The 26,966-nt window shown below is 38.5% G+C and overlaps 1 protein-coding gene across 3 annotated transcripts; it reads left to right on the top strand.

Annotated features, from left to right (window-relative positions):
• Nucleotides 1-234: 234 nt before the first annotated feature.
• Nucleotides 235-24,153, top strand: slc46a3 (solute carrier family 46 member 3). 3 transcript variants are annotated; one of them, XM_008107943.3, is made up of 7 exons: nt 235-522; nt 7,934-7,976; nt 9,412-9,627; nt 11,069-11,933; nt 14,077-14,160; nt 16,076-16,232; nt 18,960-24,153. In XM_008107943.3, the coding sequence occupies exons 3-7, from the start codon at nt 9,436-9,438 to the stop codon at nt 19,042-19,044; spliced, it is 1,383 nt and encodes a 460-aa protein (XP_008106150.1). In that variant the 5' UTR covers nt 235-522; nt 7,934-7,976; nt 9,412-9,435; the 3' UTR covers nt 19,045-24,153. The 3 variants fall into 3 exon arrangements, with proteins under 3 accessions (XP_008106150.1, XP_003219217.1, XP_062830751.1); XM_003219169.4 differs by lacking the exon at nt 7,934-7,976 and having other exon boundaries at nt 237-522; XM_062974681.1 differs by lacking the exon at nt 235-522 and having other exon boundaries at nt 5,885-7,976.
• Nucleotides 24,154-26,966: the final 2,813 nt, after the last annotated feature.

The following is a 26,966-nucleotide window of genomic DNA, read 5'->3' as shown; positions in this document are numbered from 1 at the left end:
CAGACTCTCCCCCAGTGGGGTCAAGAAGCTTGTGTTGCTGAGCATGCAAACATCTGCAAAACTCCAGACAAGATATCTCTTCAGTGCCCCTGGCAACAATCTCCTCCGGCTGGGGACTACTCATGACTCACCCGAGCTTCCCTCAACCACCTGCTCTTGATTAGACAGGGGAACAGACTGCGCGTGCGCACGAGGACCCAGGCCTGACAGCTGCCCGCCGGCGTCACGACGCGGAACAGAAAAGCCACGAAGGAGGAGGAGGCGGGCTTTTGCTCGTTGAGTGACATCCCAGCGGAGCAATCGCCACTCGCCTTTTCCTAGTGGGCGCGTGGCCCTGTCTGAGGTAAATTCAGGTAGGAAGCGGCGGCCCGCCTTCGAGGTCCTTTCCCTGGCGGAGAAGGGGCGGCGCTTCAGCTCCTCCTCCTCCCTCGACCGGGAATTCCGTCTGGTGAGGCCAGAATCTGGAGGAAGGAAGGAAGGAAGCGAAGGCGTGGGAGCCGAGCAGGGGCTTCGTCTTGACAGGTGAGCAGGGAGGGGAGGCAGGAAGGAAGGGAAAGGAGCCGGACAGGGACTGGGCCTTATAGCCTCCTGGCTTGCAACTGGCGTGTGGAGTTTATGTTTAGTTTTTTATATAATTGTCTAAATATACGTGTTTCTGTGATTATATATATATACACACACACAGACACACAGAACATGCATTGCTTGCATTGTATGTATGTATAGCCGCGCGCGTGTGTAAATGTAGATACAGTAGAGTCTCACTTATCCAAGCTAAACGGGCCGGCAGAAGCTTGGTTAAGCGAATATCTTGGATAATAAGGAGGGATTAAGGAGAAGCCTATTAAACATCAAATTAGGTTATGATTTTACAAATTAAGCACCAAAACATCATGTTATACAACAAATTTGACAGAAAAAGTCGTTCAATACGCAGCAATGTTATGTTGTAATTACTGTATTTACAAATTTAGCACCAAAATATCACGATATATTGAAAACATTGCCTACAAAAATGCCTTGGATAATCCAGAACCTTGGATAAGCGAGTGTTGGATAAGTGAGACTCTACTGTATATCTGTCTATATACAGTTTTCTGAAAGTGGTGTGCAGAATTTATTTCTAGATATATACATACAGTAGAGTCTCACTTATCCAACATAACCGGGCCGGCAGAATGTTGGATAAGCGAATACGTTGGATAACAAGGAGAGATTAAGGAGAAGCTTATTAAACATCAAATTAGGTTATGATTTTACAAATTAAGCACCAAAACATCATGTTATACAACAGATATGAAAGAAAAAGTAGTTCAGTAGGCAGTAATGCTATGTAGTAATTACTGTATTTACAAATGTAGCACCAAAATATCACGAAGTATTGAAAACATTGACTACAAAATGCGTTGGATAATCCAGAACGTTGGATAAGTGAGACTCTACTGTATATATACTCATAGATATATGTGTGTGAGTGCACATATATGTATGTGGGTATATATATTAATACACACACATACATACACACAGATGCACTCACACACACGGGATGTGAGGGCGATCTGGCTGTGACATCTGTCACCCCATTGATCGCCAAGGTTGATTCGGCTGATCTGGCTGGTTAGGCGGGTGTCCCCTTCCTCCCTCACTGCTCCATGTGCGTCCCTCCCGAAGCTGCGCGCTCGGTGGAGGAGGACGACGTCCCAGGTATAGAAGGAGTGTACCGAGGTCTCCAGTCTTCGGTCCCGGGTATACGATAGCTGCGCTCCCCTGCTAGAACCTCCAAACAAGCTCAAGGTCCACTCACACACACGTATATCTCTGTGTATATATATGTCTATATCTAGAAATAACGGCGCTCCATGCAGTCATGCCGGCCACATGACCTTGGAGGTGTCTACGGACAATGCCGGCTCTTCGGCTTAGAAATGGAGATGAGCACCAACCCCCAGAGTCGGTCACGACTGGACTTAACGTCAGGGGAAAACTTTTACCTTTTTTAAAAAATCTAGAAATAAATTCTGCACACCACTTTCAAACCAGGAAGCTAAGTCCCCAAGTTACAGACATCCAACTTACACACATCTCCTAGTTACAAACAGGGGTGAGACAACAGGAAGTGAGAGAAATTTACCCCTCAGAAGGGAAATTCACTCCTGAAAGAGTTAGCATGGAAAAGGTGTCTCCATTGAAGTTTTGTCCTTGTTTTAACAACAATCCAAATTTTTCAAGATCTAATTCTTATGGGGACAGAAAGTGAGGTGAAATTTTCTGAACAGGGGCAAAAGAAACAACACAGGGTGTTAACCCTTCCCTATGCTATCCAAAGTTTATGTATCTTTATCTATCTATGGCTGGAGTTACACTTAAAAATGTACTTGTTCCGACTTACATACAAATTGAACTTAAGAATAAACCTACAGAATCTATCTTGTCTGTAACTTAGGGACTGCCTGTATATGTGTGTTTGCATATTACACACACACACACACAAAGTTAGCACTGCAGTGCTGTGAATCACTGTGTGTATATATACTGTATATCAAGGGTGGGACAAAAGTCACAAAGGGTAACTCCTTTTTTTGTTTTTAATTTACAATACTATAATATCATATTCTGTACATATAGAAAATACTAGAGAAGTGTTGTGAAATTACAAGATAAATTTGAAGTGAGCGAGCTTTGCAACGCTGTGCATCGACAAGGCCGACGGTGCTTTTGTAGCTCAGAGATGGCACTTTGAACACTTTATGCAAAATTGTGCTTTGAGATGGTATTTGTAGTTCTAACTAAATATTAAAACATGTATTATTAAATCTAAATAAATTTTCTTGCTCTTCCAATAATTCCTATAGCTACTGTTGGCTGTTGGGGACACTGTTTCCTGTACATACATACAGTATATGTATATGAATGACTAGACTATTACATATTGTTATAAACACACACACACATCAGGAAAAAAAGTTGTGGCATTTTAAAGCCTCACTTTTGTACAGTATTTGTCCTGAGAGTTTATTACATGCAGCAGACATTACGGAAAGCTAATAATAATAATAATAATAATAATAATAATAATAATAATAATTTTATTCTTATACCCCGCCCCATCTCCCCGAAGGGACTCGGGGCGGCTTACATGGGGCCAAGCCCGGTCATGACAATATAAAAACAAGCAGTAAAACAAATCAAACAACAATAAAACAAGTTATAAAAACACATACAATACATCATGATAAAATCATGGATAAGATCTGTAGGAAACTGGGCTAAAGTGCTAGTTATGTCGATATCATCAGGGAAGAGTGGTTATCCAAAGTGTCATAGCCATCAAAAGTGCTAGGAGAGGCGTACAAACGAGACTATTAGTGGAAGGCGACTGGTCAATCTTACTAGATCAGTTGTCAAAGGCCTGCTGGAAGAACCATGTTTTTAGGCTCTTCCGAAAGGAGAGAAGGGTAGGGGCCTGCCTGATCTCCCTGGGGAGTGAGTTCCAGAGCTGGGGGGCCACGACGGAGAAGGCCCTCTCCCTCGTCCCCACCAACCGCAACTGTGATGTTGGTGGGAGCGAGAGGAGGGCCTCCCCCGACGAGTGAAGAGATCGTGCGGGTTCATAGGGGGAAATGCGGTCACGAAGGTAAGTGGGTCCCAAACCGTTTAGGGCTTTGTAGGTAATGACCTGCACCTTGAATTGGGCTCGGAAAATAAACGGCAGCCAGTGGAGCTCCTTAAACAGGGGAGTAGAACGCGCCCTGTAATTTGCTCCGGTTAAAAGCCTGGCTGCCGAGCGTTGTACTAGTTGCAGTTTCCGGGCCGTCTTCAAAGGCAGCCCCACGTAAAATGCATTGCAATAATCCAGTCTAGAGGTAACTAAGGCATGGACCACCATGGTCAGATCAGACTTCTCGAGGTACGGTCGCAGCTGGCGCACAAGTTATAATTGTGCAAAGGCCCTCCCAGCCACAGCCGACACCTGGGCCTCAAGTGTCAAGTTTTATGTCAGATAAAACTTCCTTCTCATATGTTCTCTTTTTGAAAAAAACAACCTGAAGCTTGCCTCACACTATACATTTTTTAGTTTCTCTTCTGATGATGGGAACTAAACTGTGTCTGGTGTAGGAATGAAGTGGGACACTATTTTGTACTCCTCAAGTCTCTTTCATTGTTGTTTTCTTGCAACAGACTAGAATGACAGTCTAATTCACATGCAAATTTGTTGTTGACCTTTGTGACTATAGATTGTCCACAGTAAACTTAAAAAAATAAGGGTGATACAGGGAAGAGCAATCCAACACATCTGTTCAAAAGATCTCTAGTCAACAGTCATTGTACATTTCCAGATTTGATCCAGGTAAACAGGATGTTTGATGACCTCAGATAAAAAAAGAGTTCTTAATGCATTTATGATCTGGAAAGGAGATAGTTGTGTAACTATCTGTTTCTAAGAAGCAGTTAATATTTATGTTGACTTCTCATTTCTTTGGGAGAAGTTGCCTACAGAAAGCAGGCCAAGCTTTCTTTTTAACCTTTGTAGTCTATGTCTTTATGTCAGATTGTCTGTTTGCTGAGGAGGACGTTTTAGTTTTAGGCCTTAAACTGAAAGACATTGGTCTTCCTGATAGAGTGTGCATTTGCCAGAATTCCTATCTGAGAAAGAAATTTTAAATTTCTTTAATTTTCATGTGGAGAGAAAAAGTGGAGTATTATTAATAATATTTTGAAAAAATTGAAACACCAAAGCCTCATAAACATATCCTTTGGACTATGGCTCCCATAATCTTTTGGTGAGGGTAGGATTCTTAATCCAAAGAGTAAATTTTCCAAGCTCCAAAAAAACAAAACAAACCACCAGATAGATTCCATAGCTTAGATTTTCACACAACACCCTATACCTGATGAGAAGGCATTAGATTTTGCTCCAGGATGGAGAGGGGCCTTTGGTTAATAATCATAATCTGCCATTTTGGAGTCACCTTGGCATCATGTCTTCCAGCCCAATTTCACTTTTATGAATGTCCCTTTCAATAGTGAGACCCCCATTATCTATATATATAAAAGAGTGATGGCATCAGGGCAACCCACAAAACAACAAAACTACAGGCCGCCCAACCTCGAAATTTGACAACACAACCCATCATCCACGGCTCCAGTAAGATACAACAAAAAGAAAAGAAAAAGTCCTAATTAGAGGGAGACCAATAATTGTTTTTATCCAATTGCTGCCAGTTTAGAGGGCTAATCTCTGCCCACTTCGTCTCCTAGCAACCGACTCAGCCAAAGGAGGGCCAGGGTTCAGTAAGGGGACAGGCAGATTTACGCCTCACTTAGGCTTCTTCCACAGATTATCTAATTTGCACTGGATTATATGGCAGTGTAGACTCAAGGCCCTTCCACACAGCTATATAACCCATTTATAATCTTATATTATCTGCTTTGCACTGGATTATCTTGAGTCCACACTACCATATAATCCACTTCAGTGTGCATTTTATACAGCTGTGAAGAAGGGGCCTCATATAATCCAGTTCTAAGCAGATAATATAAGATTATCAATATGCAGTAGAGTCTCACTTATCCAACATAAACAGGCCGGCAGGATGTGAATATGTTGGATAATAAGAAAGGATTTAGGAAAAGCCAATTAAACATCAAATTAGGTAATCGTTATACAAATTAAGCATCAAAACATCATATTATACAACAAATTTGACAGAAAAAGTAGTTCAATGCTCAGTAGTGCTATGTTGTAATTACAGTAGAGTCTCACTTATCCGACACTCGCTTATCCAATGTTCTGGATTATCCAACGCATTTTTGTAGTCCATGTTTTCAATATATCATGATATTTTGGTGCTAAATTCATAAATACAGTAATTACTACATAGCATTACTGCGTATTGAACTACTTTTTCTACCAAATTTGTTGACTAACATGATGTTTTGGTGCTTCATTTGACTGGGAGAGTCTTAAAGCCTGAATGGCTGCTGGTTATAATGTTTCGCTATAGCCTCTATTCAGAGAGAAAATGGCAAATACAGTAGAGTATTGCTTATCCAATCTAAACTGGCCGGCAGAACATTGGATAAGCAAAAATTTTGGGCAATAAAAAGGGATTAAGGAAAGCCTATTAAATGTCAAATTACATTATGATATTACAAATTAAGCACCAAAACATCATGTTTTACAACAAATTGACAGAAAAAGCGGTTCAATACATGGTAACGTTATGTTAGTAATTACTGTATTTACAAATTTAGCACCAAAACATCAAAATATATTGAAAACGTTGACTACTAAAACATTGACTACTAAAAAATTGACTACAAATATAGGTAGAATTGCATAAGATGAACTTACAGTAACAACATTGTCAGAAGTTAAATCCGTAAAAAGTTCAGTCCTGTGATGGCAGACTGCATTGGATAATACAGAACATTGGATGAGTGAAGATTGGATAAGCGAGACTCTACTGTAGATGCCAGCTGGGCAAACTAAAAATTCTGTATGTATTATATATTTATGTATCAGATATTTGGGCCTTTTCAGATTTGTACCCTGCCTTCCTTCAAAAATAAATAAATAAAACCACATTAAAAAATAGCCAACCTCCAACTGATAGGCACTCCTTCAATTGCAGACCAAGTTCCAGGCCTACTTTAATTTAAAAAAATTGACTGCCTGGAAGGACAGTAGAGAAGGGAACCTAGCCTCTTCTGACAGGGAATTCCAGGATCTGTGACCAGCCACCAAGAAACTCCTCTTTTGTGTCTTCACTAGATATGACATTGATGGTGGAATGACTAAGATAATAGCTTCATTAAGAGATCTTAAAACCAGAATGGCTTATGTTTGAGAATGTTGACCTGGTCAACATCCTATTAATAACCCTACAAAGACTATTATTAAATGAATACCTACCATAACTACATTGCAAATGAACAATCATTTTGATTTCATTGTTTAAAGTACCCCTGGTGCTAATGCTCCATCCATTACAGAAACCTGTATGACCACAGTCTATCTGGAAGCACCTGTTTTTCTTAATTATGAGAATGCGTACTGAAATACAAGATACACATTATGACACACACACCTACATTAGTAAATCTATACTCTGCCCAGCATAAAATCCTGCCATGTGGGTTTACAATTAGAAAGCACTTGAACTTAAATACAATTAATACCAATCAGAATTAAATGAAAACAGTAGCTAAAATGCAATATGAGAAAACATTTAATAATACGCTGCATGAGGCAAAGCCATTTTTCAAGCAAGCAATGAGGCAGCCATTTGTATTTGCTTGATCCCAGGATATGTTGTACAGACAGGGCTGGTCCAAGATATTTTGCTGGCTAAAGTGAAGGGCAAGGCAGCATCTGTCCCAATTCCATGTACAGAAGCACAAGTTAAAATGGCTGGTATCTTCCACTTTAACATGAAATCAGGACTAACTTAGGTTTGCAGGATGAGGCACATCACAAAATTGGTGCAAGAAACTGCATTTGCTCAAGGCATTTCTCACTTCCACTTGCCTGGCAGTTAAAACATAGGGTGAGCCTATCACCAGGCACACATTATACAAATTAAGCCCTGGTTTTGTTACCTTGCAATACTATTTATACATAGTTATTAGCTTCAAACCTGGAACTGTATTACAAATTCATAAAACATTCATTTGCCATTGACATGTTGTGTGCAATAGCATAATTAAATGTTATACATTTCTTATGGGGTCTCTTCTGTATTCTTCTGCGAATGCAATATTTCACTTGTCAGCTAGTGTAGTAGTAGCGATGATGATGATAGCAATTTTTAAAAATATAATGACAGGTTAGCCATATTCGTATATTGTACCAGTAAGAATGAAAAGCCATGTAATATCTTCAAAACACATTTTATTTGTTATAAGCTTTTTCTGCTCATTTCATTAGATTTCTTTTAGTGAGTCCAAAGGAGCACACATGGAGTACACAGGTAAGTAAGGCTGGGTTAGTGTTACTTACTGAGATCCATGGTTCAGTAGAGTTTCACCCTCATTTTTCCCAGTTCCATTCCAGTACTTTTCCCTACTGCACCAGCTATCAACACACTTATATTGCATGCATATATAAAGAAAATACATCCATTCCAAGACCAAAAAATATGGATGTAACTTCCTGTATTACATTACTGCGCATTATTGCATTCAAGCTTTTCATCGTTTTGTTACACATCTAGAAATACAGAAATAGAAATCAAAACTGAAAAGCAGTACATTAGATAAAATAATCCAGTATAAATTATTTTGCAGACATGGCCATTAAATTCATTTTAACATCTCAAATTAAGCAATGGGCATGGATCAGAACAATTTAAGCAAATTAAACTTGGATCAGAAGAAATCATTTTCTGTCATCAATCAAGGAATGCCAGTGAGCCCCCTGTCTAGTTATAGTATACACAACAAGCACAAACTTCATTGTTCTTTTATCTCTTGCTGATTAGTCTGTCATGGGAATTCAAGTATGCATTTTGCACTTTGATCTGCTGCGGCAATAACAGCAGAGTATCTGGAGCCACCCGAAAGACACAAAATCATTTTGTGATTTATATGGCATTCATGAAGTTTTACCCAGAATTTCTGGTATACTTACAATTCACGTGTGCTGGGGAATTTAGATAGGGAGGTCTGAAGGATGTTGAATGCAATGTGTTCTGACCGCGAACTTTATATTATTATGACTTGAATAGTTGATACCCATGTCCAAGGCACCAGAAATGCCAGGTTATATTTATTGGCTACCATCCTGTTAACGATATACATAAGCACAAAGCCTCCTTATGCTTCTGTGTGTATTTTTTTCCTTGTTGTTGTGGAGGCTGGTATTCTTCTCTTGCTTTTGCACCCTGCAAAACCCCCTCACAGATTGACTGTTGTGCTACAATAGCTCTCCCACCCCCACCTCCATGGCTATTCTGTTGTTTGTGGAAAGCAAGGAGATTGGAGAAATGCCTGGCTGTGTTCCTGTAGTCAGATGCAGACTAATAATGTCCACTGAGAATTCCAAATAGGTGAAATAAGGGATAGGGTTCCTGTCTGTTTAAGGGTCTTGAAGAACATGGCATTTCAGCAAGTGTTATTGGCCATGCAAGCACCACCCATTATTTCATCTGGCAATTCTACTTCTGGAAGCCCCTCAGTGAATCATCAATCTGCATCTGGCATAAAGAGCAGAATCCCTCTGCTCTCTACTTGTAATATAATAGTTGGAGAGGGGCATGCGGTGGGCAGAGGAGCCATAGCAGTTCCTTCATAGGAAACCCTGACATTGTGCTCAACCATTGATGATCTTCATCATATTCCAAATGCCGACTAATAGAATGGAATTTTCTTTGAGAGAACTAATACATCCTTTTGCCCTTGAATCAGAATTAAAACTTGAGACGTTCAACCATGAAGAAAATATTGGTAGTGGAGCCTGTTATTGCTATCTACATGTTTTCATATTCCCTGAACGCACCCTTGGTACAACAGTATTTGTACAGGAGGATCTGGGAAGAGACCACTAACAGTACCTTCATAGATGATGACAACTTTTCCCATTGTGAAGTGAATCAAAGTGATCCAACCTATTTGATGCAAAAGGTAAGATCTAATTGCTTATCAGGTGCAATCCAGACTAAGTGAGAATGTAGTATCTCCTCAGAAATAAATCCTACTTAATTATGTGGATCTTACTTCCAAATATGTGGAATTTTACATACCTATTTACTTGAGATACCGTGTTTCCCCAAAAATAAGACAGTGTCTTATATTAATTTTTGCTACCAAAGATGCACTAGGTCTTATTTTCAGGGGATGTCTTATTTTTCCATGAATAAGAATTCACATTTATTGTTGAACAAAAAAAAGTACATTGATTATATACTGTACAATAGTTGTCATCACAGACCAGCATAACCAGATAAACTGTGAATCCTATCAAGAATTTCTTGTTACTAACATTATTTCCATGGACAACAATCTACAATACGTACCTTTACTGATCCTGCATGTTCTTGTGTTCAGTTTGGCGGGCTTGCTTCCAAACAAAAACTTTGCTAGGTCTTACTTTCAGGGGAGGCCTTATATTTAGCAATTCAGCAAAACCTCTACTAGGTCTTGTTTTCAGGGGATGTCTTATTTTCGGGGAAACAGGGTATGCTGTTTCTCACAAAAGATATATGTGTGCTTGCATGCATATTTTCAAGTCCCCAATCAGGTTATGGTGACTCACCGTAGGCAAGAAATACTCAAAGGTGGTTTTGCCAGTTATTTCCTCCAAAATGTAGCCTACAGCATCTAGTATTGTTTCCAGATTGTGCAGCATTTAGTATGGTATCTCTCTCTCAGCGTAAAGGTTTATGCATGCAAACAGAAAAAGCAAAAAATGTACATAGGGAAGTCAGAAAGCCTGCAAGTTGTACAGTCTGTACAGAGTTTCAGTGCATATGAAGATAAACTCTGTGCTAATCTTACTGCGTTTCATGGCATTTTGGTCTTATGGTTTATTTTAGGGTACATCTGAACTGTAAAATGAATGCAGTTTGACACTACTCTAACTACTATTGCTCAATGCTGTGGTATCCTGGGAGTTGTAGTTTAGTTAGGCAGCAGTACTCTTTAGAAGAAAAGACTAAAGTCCCTGTAAAATTACAACTCCCATGATTCCATAGCATTTACCTATGGCAGTTAAAGTGGTGTCAAACTGTATCTAGAGTGTAGATACCCTTCAAACTGTACCCTTCGTGCCTGAATACAAACGTTCATAGATAATGTTTGCCTTCCATAGAATTGTGCACCAGCCTATCAACGTGTGTTACAATAAAGCTGTTAAATCTGTAATATGGGACCAGGCTCTTTTTTTGAATTCCGGTGGACCAACAAAACTGTCTTTTTAGAATTTGCTGTCATATCTTTGTATGCTATTTCTTCCATGTCTATAAGTCAAGCATAAGGAAAAAGGGTACAGAGGGAATGGGCTACCTAAAACTAAATCAAATGCTTTATTCTGTTTTCCCTAGATATGTTTCTTTTCTTATTTCAGGAAGTCCAGGAAAAGGCTGCTCTTTTGGCCATGAAGGTGGGGTTAAGTGGGGCTATTCCTAGCATTTTGATGGCTTTTATCCTTGTATCCAATGGGGAACGCTGTGGACGCAAAATATCCTTGGTTCTACCTGTGTTGGGGAGTCTGATTTACAACATCTTCTACAGCATGATGTCCTATTTCTCTCTGCCTCTTTTTTTACTGTTTCCGTTGGTCTTCATTGATGGATTGTGTGGAAGCATGGCAACTTTTCTCGGAGGTGCATTTGCCTATGTAGTTGACCTTTGTGAGACTCAAAAGCAGAAGATCATTCAAATAGCTATGGTTGACTTAATCTTTGGACTTACATCTGGATTGGGAGGCTTGATCTCAGGCTATATTATAAAGGGAATTGGTTTTACTTGGACGTTTGCAGTCATTTCTCTTCTTCAGATTATCAACATTTTCTATGTTTCATTTTGCTTGGGTGATACAATACAAGTATCAGAGTTCCAGCCACAGTCTCTGAAAGAAGGTCTTAAAGAAACCTTTTCTGGAGTATATGTACTCTTCAAATCATCTTCCTGCAGGAAGAGAACTTCTATTATACTATTGCTTTGTACATTCATGACTTACTTGTTCACAATGTTTGGAGGAACATCTCTTTATACACTCTATGAACTGAATGCTCCACTCTGCTGGAATGCAGTCTACATTGGATATGGCTCAGCAGTCTCCACTTGTGCCGCTATAGTTGGTTTTATAGCATTATTTTTACTTGCTCGATTCCTGAGAGATATTTACATGGTTTACATGGGAATCCTTTCATACATCATTGGAGCAACCATGGCTGCTTTTGCCACAACAACATTGTTGATGTTTTTAGGTAAGTTCAATACTAGGTCAAGAGAAATTTAAGAAAGCTTGTGAAGATGCTAATGTGAATTATTTTTAAAATAGGTGATTGCCCACTAATAGTATCAGTTCTGTACCATAAAAAAATATAGGAAGCTGTCTCGTACCGATGGGAAAAAATTGACATTAACCAGGATTTATCCACTTTCTATATGTACACATACACTTAATGATTTCAGAGATAAGAGAATGAAAGTGGATTTTTCATTTTCAGTTTTCTGACATTAGATAGAAACCAGATTACATTATTATATTTGTTTATTTCAAAGTGTATCCAAATAAATGTGTGTTGTCTTTTAAAGGTACATATTGGCTGGCAAACCCCAGCAGCTCCAGACCACATAGCCCATGATGAGAAATGCTGGGAGTTGCAATCTGGAAGATTCCATCCTTGTCCCAGGCAGCCACATGCTCAACAGCATTTTAAATATGTCTAAATTTCCCATGCACCCACCCAACACTCTTAACTAGGAGTGGGCAAAATATGATTCTTGGGCCATATTTTTGTGTCCTGTGATTGTCCCTCCAAACTGTTCACACTGTCTTTTTTTCAAAAGCCAGCCAAAAAAAAGAGAGCAAACATAGATTCCCCCCCCCCTGCAACCAGCCCCCCAGGAAGAACAATACATTTGAAAAACAGGGCTCAGTGAATCTTTATACAGTTTAACATTTTTTTTAAAGTTTTTTTTCAAAACCAGCAGTTGATTTTTAACTTTAGGTTTCTCCTTTCCACATATTTTTGACATTTTATGCAGGGCAGAAAACTGGCCTTTAGATCTGATGTAGTCACATATTGCTAACCATTATACTACACTACTTCTTATCTTACTGGCCCCATTTTATTTATTTATTTATTTATTTACATCACTTTTACCCCACCTTTCTCTCCGAGGAGACTCAAAGCGGCTTACAGTAAACAGGCAAAAATTCAATGCCTAAAAACAATGTAAAAACAATTCATATAAAACAATCTACAAAACAACAGTTCATATAAAACAAGTACCATTACAAAATAAAATCACATATAAAATTTTAAGAATGTCCAAGATTAAAATCCATTCATCCAGAATCCTCGATTCTTCGTACAGGTCAAGTAAAGTCCATGTTCTTATTCATTAAAAGCTTGTGTGCACAGCCATGTCTTTAAGGCTTTCCTGAAGCCTAGGAGAGTTGGTATCTGCCGTATGTTGCTGGGGAGGGTGTTCCACAGCCGAGGAGCCACCACCGAGAAGGCCCTGTCCCTCGTTCCCACCAGCCTTACCTGCGAGGCTGGTGGGACCGAGAGCAGGGCCTCCCCCGATGATCTGAGAGTTCTAGAAGGCTCATAGGGGGAAATACATTCGGACAGGTAAGATGGGCCAGAACCATTTAGGGCTTTGTAGGTCAAAACCAGCACTTTGAATTGGGCTCGGTAGCATATCGGCAGCCAGTGGAGCTGGCTCAGCATGCGAGTAGTACGCTCCCTGTAAGCCGCTCCTGTTATTAGTCTGGCTGCCGCCCGTTGTACTAGTTGGAGCTTCCGAGCCGTCTTCAAAGGCAGCCCCACGTAGAGCGCGTTGCAGTAGTCCAAACAAGCTGTAACCATGTTGAAACGAGCTGTAATTATGTTGAAGATGCGACTGCCTAGGAATTGTGACCCAGAGGACTTTATTTCATGCCAAAAATCAGTATAAAACTGATTAAAAATAGAGGGAACATAAGCAGCTAAATTTTTGACCAAAAGCGGGTAACAGCAACCACATTGTAGTTTTCAACAATTCTTCCTCTGTACATGAGGCAGGGCATTGTGGGCAAGCATACAGATGCAGAGTTGTTTGTTCTGTTCCACAGTCACACAAGGTGAAGGATTCTTCTAGGTAGTGCCATTTTGCTAGGTTGTCTTTTGATCTGCCCACTCTGCTTCTGTGTCTGTTCAGGGAGACCAAGAAGACTGCTGGCAATGCATACTAAGGCACACAGGCAGCATTTTGCTTTTGCCTTATTCATTCACTGAATACATGAGGGGATGAACTTCTGAAAGGAGTTCCCTTTGTTTTGTTTTATTACCGTATCTTGGCTGTTTATAAATGAAATTGTAATCTATCAATATCTTCATTTTTTCAAATATTTTACAGTGAGACTGCCAGCAGTGCTACTTTTTGTACCCCTTCCAATTCTTCGGGCCATGTTGTCCAAAATAGTTCTCCCTCAAGAGCAAGGTGAGTTCATGTTGCCACAGAAGTGGTAGTGGTTCTCGCATTGTAGATTTCAAGAAAATACTAGGTGTTGTTTTTCAGCATTGCCTCAATCCAACCAGGCTATCTTTCTTTTTCTTTGGAAGTCTTTAAGCACCAGGATGGTCAATATTCAAGATTGCTTTAGTTGTGCATTCATGCATGGTAATTCTAGTTCGTTATGGATGTATGGCTTCTGGTAGATTTTTCAGATTTATTCCTATCTCCCCATGAACTGACAAAAAGGCATTGTCAAAATTCATGGTAGTTTCCCCATAAACAGGACCTACATCACTCATCCCTTTCCACTTGTGATACTGTTCTCAAACAGTAGTTCCATACAGATTCTCAAGCGACATCCATAGCATTGAGTTCCTTTCACCAGCATAATTTGGTGTGCAAAATCTGTGAACCAATCATAAAGTTTTCTTGACAGAATTTGTTTTGAAGAGGTTGTCATTGCAGACTATAAACTATCGAGCGCTTTAAAAGTAATTTTGTACTGTTAGTTACTTCTTAAAAACTTATCAGATTGGTACAAGCTAATGTTCTATATATTAAAACACACTAAAGCTGTGAGATCACGCAGTCCTGTAACTGTAAAAGTAGTTGGGAATAGTTACAGCAAATACAGCGAAGTACACTTGAAATTTAATTGTTATGCTTTAATTATTGCAGAAAGGGATTGACTACCTCTGACCAATTGTTTGTAACTAGCTATTTCTATACTATGCTTACATTAAACTCTATGAGTAGGTCAGGTAGAGAGGCTGATCTGCCCAAGTTGAGCTTTATTCATTGTTCCGGAGCGCATTTGAATGAATAGGCCCAGTAGAGTTGTCATCAGAATACTATTTTATGTTTATAAAACCATACGGCACTTTATCACTGTTACTCATTTCCATGATATAGCACTTTATGAAACCTGTCCCCGCTGGTTCGCTTTTAATTACTCTGATTTTATCTGCTTGGATATGTTTTAAGTTTTGTCAAATATGTTGTGTTGTTGTTCGGGATTGTCCCTGTTGTGAGCCGCCCCAAGTCCCTTCAGGGAAATGGGGCGGGATATAAAAATAAAGTTTATTATTATTCAGTGGAGACTCTCAAGTCCCACTATATCATACTGGCTCTTCCAATGATTTGATAGTAGCATAATGAGATCAAGATTACTTAAAAGATTTCTCCAAGCTGAGGAGAGGGCTTTGGGACATAGATATCTGGAATATTTTTATTTATTATCTACTTTAAGCAATAGTAGCAATTTCATATAGTGGTTAAAGTCTAGGGATTGCTAAACTGATCTTGGATGAGATGCGTGGGCCATAAAAATCATGCCATTATGTTGGCATGGAGCAAGGAGGTATAAATCTAATGGCTAGTCTTAACTAGGATATACCTATTGAGTCAGGGGGTTTTATATAAGTGTTGATACCACTAAGCAATTGATTCAGGGCTTTGACTCTAACGAGGACTGGAAATTAGACTGAAGCCAGTGTTAACCTAGGGCCCTTCCAGCCAGGCCCTATATCCCAGGATCGGATCCCAGATTTTCTGTTTATCCCAGGTTATCTGGCAGTGCAAACTCATATAATCCAGTTTAAAGTAGAAAAAACAGGATCAGATCCTGGGATATAGGGCCTGGCTGGAAGGGCCCTTAGTCATACAGCAATGCAGGCATACATAGCTATGTCTAAGGCTGGATCTACACTGCCATATAATTCAGATTATCAAATCAGATAATCCACATTATTTGCTTTGAACTGGATTATATGAGTTCACACTGCCATATAAAATCTAGTTCAAAGCAGATAATCTGGATTTTATATGACAGTGTAGATGAGGCCTAAGTTTGAAGTATAAGGACATTGTGACCACCTGCATCTTTTGTTTGTTTTGACAGGAGCCATCTTTGCTTGCATTGCCTGCTTAGAGATTGTGACTGGGATAACTGCAGGTGCTGTTTTTAATTCTCTCTATGCAAAAACTGTAGCTTGGTTTCCAGGCTTCAGTTTCCTCTTTTCAGGTGCTTTTTGTATAGTTCCGCTCAGCTTGCTGAGGTAAGTACAGAGATTTCTCTACTAAGCATAATAGGTGTTGCTATGTCATACTGCTCAGGTGTAACTAGGCTGTGGGTACCAAGGTAATGAATGTTTGGATCTGCATTCCAGCATCTAGTAGACTGCAGGTTTTACTACTCTTGGCTCTTATATCTCCACAGATATGGCCAAATTATAACATACATACATGACAACATGACTAGATTTTTTCAAGCATACATGACAACATGACTAGATTTTTTTCAAGCATGTGCAGTGTAATAATAATAATAATAATAATAATAATAATAATAATAATAATATGCAGGGTTATCTGGTAGGGGTTAGTTACCGCCAGTTGATACCAATATCTGTGTATGCTCAAGTCTCATTATATATAATAGCATAGTAAAATTGTGTCTCTGTAAAATGGCAAAATTAAGGTTTGCTTTTTGGAATTATTTTGAATATTTTCACTCCATCGATGGTGAAATCCATGGATGCAGACTCTATTGATATGTGAGTTATGACAAAGTGAACAGCTGAAATCATTTCACTGGGGAAGACCCTGAATCACCTTTTATTCTTCAGTGTCCACATGTTTTTCCAGGTTCCCTCCTCAAGTCTGTATAACAAAGGGGTTTTTTTTAAAAGATAGTCCAGATAAAGAATTATAATTTTCAGCCTTATCGACAATACTATGAGTAACTTGGAACATAAATAGTTGAAGTTATTTGACTATAATCAACTTCTTCATGCAATAATCTTATCAGAGGAAGTTCTTCTGATAAGACAGAACCTTTTTTAAAATCTATAAACTTCCCTTATTGTGGAATGTTCACTCCACCTTCAAGAATGTTTCATCAGCATTGACATCCCCCTTTATGGCACACACAGTTTTTGTTTTCACAGGGATTAAGTGGTCAAGTCTTATGCATCTCGTGTGTTTTGATAGCCAACTTAGGACTGATCAATTATATTAAATAGTCTAGTTTTTTTTTTGTCAGTTTGAAAAAAATTGGGATGCAGGTGCACTATATTTTTCAATCTAAATAAAGTTGCTGTTAGGCATCTGGTGGGCTTAAAATTACATAGTCATGATATAAGACATTATGCATGCATGCATGCCTACCCACAGTGTTTAATACATTTTCAAAAAACTTAAGATTGCTTTGCCAGCAGAATGCATATGTTATGGCTATCTACTCTGCTTACTACATGAACCTTCCCAAGGAAATCACCTCAAAACATATTTGGCCCCAGCTAGAGTTTTGCCATTTGAGAGAATCAGTAGCATGAAGATGATCAACTCTTTACTCTTTCTGATTTTGTTTTCATTAATTTGTACTCTTAGTAGACAATAACCATAAAGAGCTCTTCACAATCAAGTATCAATCTTGTCCTTCCCTTCATGTTTCATTGTGGGTTTTTTTGTTTTGTAAAAACGAAATTGTGTGTATACAGTAGAGTCTCACTTATCCAACACTCGCTTATCCAACGTTCTGGATTATCCAATGCATTTTTGGAGTCAATGTTTTCAATACATCATGATATTTTGATGCTAAATTCGTAAATACAGTCAATACTACATAGCATTACTGCGTATTAAACTACTTTTTCTGCCAAATTTGTTGTCTAACATGATGTTTTGGTGTTGAATTTGTAAAATCATGACCTAATTTGATGTTTAATAGGCTTTTCCTTAATCTCTCCTTATTATCCAACATATTCGCTTATCCAACGTTCTGCCGGCCCGTTTACATTGGATAAGTGAGACTCTACTGTATGTGTATTTTTAAAATCCTGCTCATTATAACAAAACAAACTATTCAAAGCCAAGATACTTTGAAACTGTTTATAGGACTATTGTTGAGAGTGTGAGAAAAAGTCTGTTTGCACTGCTAACTCAAGACATTTAACTGCATCAATACCACTCCTACTTAGATAGAATAAGATGTGTTCCTCTCCATTTCATGCACAGAAGCTGGCTAAACCAGCTGTTGAATCTTACTTTATCACTGCGTTTGGGATATAGTCTTCCATTGCTCTTGAGAATATCAGACCAGCTTTATGAGAAGCAGGACAGGCTATGTTGCATTCATGGTATCTTTCTCCAAGATAAGGCAAAGTCCAATGGACTTAAGGTCACTAGCAGAAAAAACTACAATTGCTGTAACCCAGGAATGGGCAAACGTTAGCCCTCCAGGTGTTTTAGACTTCAACTCCCACAAATCCTAGTAGCCGGTAAGATGGCTGGGATTTCTAAGAATTAAAGTCCAAAACACTTGGAAGGCCAAAGTTTGCCCATGACTGCTATAACCCATAATGCATTGAGTGAGCTTGCCTTATTCTATCTAATGGTATGGACAGTTCCATCTGATGATATTTGTAAACAATGCATATTTTGTGTCTAATTTTTCTCCACCACATCCTGAAACATTTGAAAATCTCCAGAATTCGGTATTTTTTCAAGTAGGAAAAACTGCTTCAGCTATTTCTAGATTGTTTTTTCTAAACTGTTATTTGCTCTAAATCTGGCATGATTAATTTTTCTTCCTAAGATAAGTGTTACCTGACTACCAATTTCAAGTAGTATGAAGTAGATAGTATTGCAACCTTGCTTATTAGATATCTACCCACCTTTCATTGCAGAATACAAGAATTGTATGGCTTCTGTATGTTTTCAATTGACTAAGTATAACGTGTACTTTCAGTTTCCAATTAAAACATCTTATCTCTTTCTTCTAGCTGTCTTATGTTTACTAGTTGGCATGAAGAGAACTTGGTGATCCTTGTAAATGAAGACTCTCTTGATGAGAACGCTGATAGCTGAGTAGAGAATGCATGTTAAAACCGGTCATCTCATGTTCTTGTAGAATCGCTTAAACTCTTGATTGTATTGCCCCAGGTAAAGTGCAACGTGATGTCTCAGTTGCTAGATCTCTACAAAGATCAATTAACCTGGGTTTGGGACAGTTTGGTTGGCCTGATTGTAAAATACAATGTAAAGGAAGAGTAAGAATCAGAAAACCTTACTTTTTGTGCTTTCCCAAAGGGAAAAGGAATGGCAATGGTGACAAACTTGGTATTGGATCCCTGGTGTCTTTATGAGGAAGCACATAATCTACACACATAGTAATATTGTAATAGCAAACAAATGGTTGAAAAGGCAGTAGACTTCACAGGGAGAAATAAGAAATCTGAAAGAAATTTGTAAATATTTTTATTGCCTTTGTTTTATAAAACGAATGGTGATTCTAGGTCTTCCTGTTTGAAATTAGGGTAATGGAAACCTGTGTATTAACAACTGGAAATTCATTGGTATGGCCCACATGTACTTAAAAAAAGGAAAAATAGACTTTTTTATATATGTAAAATAAGGGGTTTTTTTGCAAGTTTGTGTTTGTTTGAAATGATTGCCACTTTAGTATGGGATTTTCCACTTTAGAATGTGGGTTTTCACAATAATTTTAGCATAGGATGTCCATATAAATCAACCTTTTGGGTATATTTATTGCTAGACACAGAAGCTGTAATTGGGCTCATCTTAATTCAGTCCCTTCTTTTAAAGTTCCTCTCTGCCCCCCCCCCCCCCCCCACCCTACCCTCAGGCTACTGACCCATCATTTGGACTAGAATTTAGAAAAGTTAACTTTTTCAAACTAGAATTTTTAAATTCCCCCATTCATTGTGACCAAATTCTGAGACTTAAGTCTCAAATAATTCTTATCTGGTCATATTTTGTTTAATTGGCAAGATTAGTTTATAAAATTGCTATCAAAGATACATTTGCAATTACATAATTCCATACTAAATATATTGTGTGAGTCGGTATTACAGATTATGCAAGATGAAATATTTTTCTACTGTTTTGCAAAACAAATACACTCACAGTTACATAGCTGATGTTCTTTGATGCAAATTGCATTGCACATTTTCAGCCCTCCCCACCCCCACCCCGCACAGCCTATGTCTGTTCAAATTTCCTTGGGCAATTTCAAGATTGTATAGGAAGTTTGTGGACATTTCCATGATTTCATTTAGGTTGGTGGCTCGTGGACTGGTGATCCCTGTACTTAGCATGTTGTAGCCAGTGGACAAAAATGTGATTCTGGTCATTGAAACATTGGAATACTTGAAATGCACTAGTTTTGTTTCTTAATGTACATTTGCAAATACCGACCCAACCTTTTCCCTTAGGTTTTTGTTTATTTGAACTTTCTCTGCTTCATATTATATTTACCAGCCTCTGGCTGAGTATAGTGGAAAAGCTCTTCATGCAGAACCCTGCTATGGCTCCAGCAAGGGATGGGATCAGAGTGCATCTGACTGTAAGATAAATTGAGACATTTTTCACCAAGATCTGCTGTGTCCATCTGAGAGCATAAGTGCTTCCCTGATTGCTTTGCATCAGCAATGGAAATATAGAGGGAAGCTATAACAGACCAGTGGTGAATGGTGGAGGGAAAAAACATGGTCATTATGGAGGATAAAAGAGAAAACATCTGGCCCTTCACATTTGCAAGTTTAACTTGGAAGTTGACCATAAAGTAGTGCTGAAGGACCTAGAGATTCTTAGGGGATGTTTTCTCACTAATACTCCAATACTCCATGAATTAATCCAGTGCACTCTTAAAATAATCCAAGATGACAATTATCACAACAGCATGAGGCAGTAAATTTCAGAATTTATATAGATACTGAAAAGTATATCCTTTTATCAATCCTTGATTACCTATCACTCAGTTTTAGAAAGATGACTTCATCTCAAGTATTATAAGAGGAAAAGAAAAACTTCCCCTTATCCAGTTTTCTTAGCACTGAGCATATTTTTGTACATCATGCACAATTTTATGCACTATACTACGCATAATTTTCTATCATGTCTCCATTTACTCACCTCTGGAAATGCTATAAAAGTTCCCTTTGATTTCTGTGTGGCCATTATCTCCAAGCTTGTCTCAGCAATCACGATGATAGGAATGCTTAAGGGGAAGAGAGAAAAAGTGTGTGTGTGGGGGGGGGGGGGGGGCAATCAGTTTAGTCAGAATAATGATGAGCAAACCTTTTTTGCCTGAAGGACAGGCAGATACCACATCTGACCTCATGTTTTATTAGCACTTGATAATCATTCTATGCAATGCTGATGCAATTTATATTGTTCAGCTGTTTCTTAAATAATTCTCTTGGGACAGCCAGGCTGATGTATTCAAGTATGCAGGTGAGATGATGAATCTGTAGCATTTTCAAATCTTAGAAATCTAACCTTTATTACTACTGTCAGCCTGGGCCTTCCCCCCTCTCCAAGCAACACATTTAATATGTCTGGCACTTTATATAGTTGATCATTTGAACAGCACTTTACAGTTGACAGTTCTTATAGCACTTCTTATGTTTTTAATGAATAAATAAATTGAATAATATAACTTTGAACTATGCAAACTGTGTATTTTTGTTTACAAACTAAATGTTTGTGGAATGTTTAATTTCTATATTTTTAATAGAATAGGATTTTTTTCTCCAAAAGGGAGGCTATATATACACATAATGAAAAATCTTATTTGTCAATAAAGCCATGCCACCTAAAGAGGAGGTCGCTGTAAAGGAACCAGCATGACAACAAAAGGAGAGGGACAGTGATCACTGTCTAGTTTTGTGATAATGCTCATACTACTGCCGTTTTGACATCTCTGTTGCTGCCTCCTCTATCAGGATAGCTTCATTTCCTGATGGAGGCATGTTTCTTTGCTGTTCTTCTGAATGCTACACCTCCCATAAGGAAGTGGGAAATGGGAAGGACTGGTAGCAATGTATGTTAATGCAAATCAACAGGATATCGGCTGAAAGATCTCTGCACTCCAAGTGAACTGCTTTGGATCTGTGAGTCCTGAATTCCAGCACATATTTTGCCAGGCCTTAGTAGCTGCAATCCAACAGGAAATGGAATTTAATAAATTTAAGGATGTACCCTGAAACACACCTGCTACAGTAAAAGCTCGATTGGGCATCATGGAAATTCTGAGTAATTGTGTACATGTTTAGGCTATTGAGCTGGGACTTCTGTACTTTGTTTTTATAAGAGAGTTTGCTGTTAAGAAAGACTACAATCAGTGACTTCTGAAGCACTCTGTGACATTTAACATTTCTTATTGAGTTACAACTTCTTTCATTTATGGATTTGGCACTCTTTAAAGTTCAACGTATACAAAATCATCCTCCAGTATGTAATGCATTTTTTTCTGGCATGGAAAATCTCCCTAATTTTTCTTTTTCAACTTTGTTTCACCTGTGTGACTTAAGCAAAGCTGTGTATCTAATTAGTTTACAGTTAATATGCTGTAAAGAGTAATTTTTGTGTGTTTACACTGCACTAATTGTCTGGGCACTTTTTTCAAATCTGCAAGACATTAGCCTTTTTAGTACTGCTATGGGGCAGGTACCAATAACTTACTGGTTTTCCACATCAATGCAAGGGGTCTTAAATGCTTTACTTGTCCCAACACATGAAGCAATTTAATATTAAGTAATGAGATTATAAAACAGCTTCTGCCAATTTGTATATAGGCTCTATATCATGTATAGTCAAGGGATACTGTTAAATGGTGTTCAAAGCCATAGCTAATTTTTACAAAATTATTTTTCCTCATACTGCTTAAATTTATTTGCAGTCACAACAGGTTAAGGTATATTCAGGTATGTGTTTTTATGGGAGCTCCTTAATTAAATTCCATGTTGCTGTGTCCCAGTACCCATATTTCATGTACCTTCTATAGAACAAATTAGATGTTCACAGGAGAGAACATATTTTGAATTAGGAGGGGAGGCTTTTTAAAAACTTCCTTGCAGTTTTTTCCCTGCTGAGATGGAAAAGATACACACACACCCATCAATTCCTGTCAACCATACACATAGTGAAAGATGATGGGAGTGGTCATTTGTTAGCATCTGCAAAGGAAATTGCTGCAACCCTGAGCAAGAGCTTGACCTCTTTCTCTAGAGTGAACATGCCAGAGAATGTGGAATTGTTTGTTGTTCTTATGCAGCTACATATGCCCTCCAACTGTCCCACTTTGACTGTCTCCATTCTCTGTTATCCCAGTTTTTAAGATGCTTTTAGTATTGCCAAATTCTCTCTTGTCCTTCCATTTCCCTCTTTTGTATTCAGCTTACTTCAGTTGGTGAAACTGGGTTCAACGTGCAATAGTTTCACTCAACTCAGCAAGAAGAGGGAAGACTTTTACCCTTCTCATTAGTCAGGAAAAAATGCTGCATTTCCTAGCTTGTGTGGGCTTCTGCTTTAATGATTTGATAGCCTGCCCATACTGGTATTATTTGGCTAAATGTCGTAATTCTCATTTGTAAAATGCAAAAAATGAGCACAGCTTCCAATTTCAGTTTTTTCATCCAGTGTGAGAAGGGGAAAATAAGTGTCATTGTTGCTATCAACCTGGCAGTGCTTGTTTTGCACCAGTTATATGGGAGACAGTTGACTGGCCCTCTACCTTCTCTGTCTTTTTATGAGGCTAGCTCTCACTGAGTAAACATTCTGTTTTATGACGTCAGGGCTTTTTGCATGTATACATATGTCCAGGACTTAATTATAGAGTCCTTCGAATCTAAGGAGCATAAACATTTTGTAATAGTGTTTTATCTGTAAATGCTAGACATACATTAGCTTATTGAATTTGTCTCCTTGGCCTGGCCCAGGATTGACAGTGACTGCATTTTTGGCTCTAAATCATAACCACTACACATGTAATTGTAAGTGGAAGGACATAATATTCTTCATAATAAGGCTATTTTCTTTGTTGTAGAACAAAAATGCAATTAATATCCCATACAGAACTAAAATGTAAAGCTTTTATAGAGAAGAAAGGGTACAGATAACCTTCAGACACACTGGCTTCAAAAATAACTGGGAGAGATCTCCCCCCCCCCCAAACCCCCCCCCCCCCCAAAAAAAACAGAAGTAGTAAGTCTATGCTAGATTGAGCTGTACTTCAACCAAATCTGATTTTACTCTATGGGTATGACAGGGGAAGTAATATATTTTGGCAGTAAATACTTGAGGCAGGGCACCTTTGTCAAAGCTAGAAGCTGTCTAGGAAAAATAACACTACTAATTCACTAAGAGAATTAAATTCTCTTAATCTTTCTTTCCCAGCTGAGGTTATTTTATTGTCCTTGGCACATGCCGTTTTCTGCCATAGCCTAAGTCTACAAATGGTTTCCCAATGCTTCAAAGAAGAAAACAAATTTCTTTGGTAACATATAATAAGTTTCTGAATTGCACTGTATTTGAACTGGTCTAAATATTTAAAATAGAGATGTGAAAAATTTCAATGGCTATAGGCTGTGTATGTTGTTTCCAGTTCAATGGGACTCCCTCTCAGGAATAAATGTATACATTTACAACATTAAATCATTTCATGTCTGTGATATGAATATTCAGTTGTAAAAATGGTGTCATCTTTGCTTGAGTTAATCTTTAAGCTGTGGTCTCAACTTAAAACTGCATAGTGTTTTGGCAATTTTTTATTTACCTTCGCACCACCTTCATAGGATTTTCTTGGCTAAATTTATTCAGAGGTTTTCTATTGCCCGCCTCTTAGGCTGAATGTAATGTATTCAAGGCTGCCCAGTGGATGCTTATGGCTTAGCAGGGGACAGGTTTTCCAGTCCAATTTTCCAGTATGCTACAATAATCCCCAATAATTGCCTCAATTTCCTGAATTTAAAAAAGTCACTGAAAATTGTGTGGATATTCTCCAACCATACTAGAAAGAATTATTCACAATACAATACAGTTACTGGTCCAGAAATGCTTGTGCCATAATTGGTTTCTAGCCTTTAAGCTTAGACTTTTAAATCTTGTTTAATGAACATGACTACTCTTCTATAATCATTTTCAAATTGTTTTGTTGTCATCCGTCAGGATATAGAAAATGCTTGATACTCATTGAAATATACAAATTATGGTATATGAGGTATCATAAGACATGCATCCCAATGCACAATAAAATATTTTCTCACAGGTTAAGTTTATTCATTACAATTGACTTTTTCTAGACAGTTTGGATGGGCAGCTCATGTTCCATGTAATCACTAAAATGTGTGTGTCCCATTGTTAGACTTGAGTATTTTATTTGTATGGTATATTGTACTTTGTAACACCACCCTTGGAGCATCACAGCCTACCTCCTGTGACATCACAAGCTGTCAGCTCTAAGTTTTGAAATCTCAAAGCCTGGGATAGTCCTGACCTGGCAACCCTAGAACCAGTGTAGTGTTATATTTCAGTCTTTTTATCTGCCAGCACATATTGATAAAGCAGCCCTAATGCAATCAGTGCAGTGATTTCACCAATTACCCAAGAGGTACTTTACTATAATCACCATAGCACAAAAGCCAGAAAAAATATTTAGGAGCCTTTGTATTGACAGCCACAGTTCTGTTTCTGCCCATTACACAAGCTGTAAATTCATTAAAACTGACGATAGGCTCCCCTGTTGTGAAACAGGCACACTATACAAGCAGGTTTGCGGAGACTAGAGCATTTACATAGCACTTCCAGATGTTCAAAGCATTTCCCATATGTCACCTTGCTGTTATCCTTGACAGAAGTCTGTGATCAAGGGTATCACATTAACCTGATTGCAGATGGAAGGATGATTTGCTTTATACCACCCAGGGAGGTCATGATAGAGATGCACCTCAGAACTGATCAAATGATTTAATGCACTACACTACATCGTTATAAACTACAGCTCTGATAGAACAACTGGCAATAGTATGGGGGAATCAGGAAGGTGGGAAGTTGACTAGGACCTTGCTAAAGATTTATAACCATCCCTTGGGGTGTGTGCTAATCTGTCTGGCACTGTGAAGTCATGTAGGAAATTGGTATCACAAAATTTGCCTCTTTGTAATCAAAAGTGAGGTCTCCTTTCCTGGAAGATGAGATTGGCTAGCAAAGTGTGAAACATGTACAGCAGATATACAAGCCCTAGCAAGAAAGCATAGCTCTCATATGGAATTGAGCTGCATTACTATGTTCCCAAAATTAAAACTCCCTGCTAAACTTGGGAATTACAAGAAATCTATCTACAGAAATTTCATTTTACAGTTTAAAAATGACTGGTTTGAGTCACCCAAGGAACACACTTTCTGATTACACAACAGTCCAACGTGATTAACTGCCATTAGAACTTGGAGCTACACTTATGTAGTCTATGCCTGATATCCCAGTTGCATATTTGCATGGAAAATGAATAAAACCAGCAGTTCACTAACAAATCAAGAGGCCAGTTTTCTGGCACTTGTGCCTTGGTGAACTGTCAAAAAGGACAGCCCCCCCCCCCCCCAAGTGGCGTTAAAAAAGGCCTTTTTAATGTTAAGCAGTGGGGAGCAGGGGGTGCAATAATACATTTAAATGTCAGTAACCTCTCCAGGAGTCAGTCATTTGAAGGGAGATGTTGACAAGCTGGAAAGTGTCCAGAGGAGGGTGACTAAAATGATCAAGGGTCTGGAGAACAATCCCTAAGGAATGGCTTAAAGAGCTGGGCATGTATAGCCTGCAAAAGAGAAGGCTGAGAGGAGAATGATAGCCATCTATAAATATGTGAGGGGAAGTCAGGGAGGAGGGAGCAAGCTTGTTTTCTGCTGCCCTGGAGACTAGGATGCAGAACAATGGCTTCAAACTGCAAGAAAGGAGATTCCACCTGAACATTAAGAACTTTCTAACTGTGAGAGCTG

Source organism: Anolis carolinensis, chromosome 3 (genome assembly GCF_035594765.1).
Source record: "Anolis carolinensis isolate JA03-04 chromosome 3, rAnoCar3.1.pri, whole genome shotgun sequence".
NCBI lineage: Eukaryota > Metazoa > Chordata > Lepidosauria > Squamata > Dactyloidae > Anolis > Anolis carolinensis.
The sequence above is the reverse complement of the archived record's forward strand: the minus strand, read 5'-3'. Positions and strand labels throughout refer to the sequence as shown.

What these genes read in the sequence shown, in the direction of transcription:
- slc46a3 (XM_008107943.3), top strand. Translation starts at nt 9,436, where the DNA reads ATGAAGAAAATATTGGTAGTGGAGCCTGTTATTGCTATCTACATGTTT. An exon ending in CAACCTATTTGATGCAAAAG is followed by an intron (nt 9,628 to 11,068) that starts GTAAGATCTAAT and finishes TTCTTATTTCAG; the next exon opens with GAAGTCCAGGAAAAGGCTGC. An exon ending in AACATTGTTGATGTTTTTAG is followed by an intron (nt 11,934 to 14,076) that starts GTAAGTTCAATA and finishes AATATTTTACAG; the next exon opens with TGAGACTGCCAGCAGTGCTA.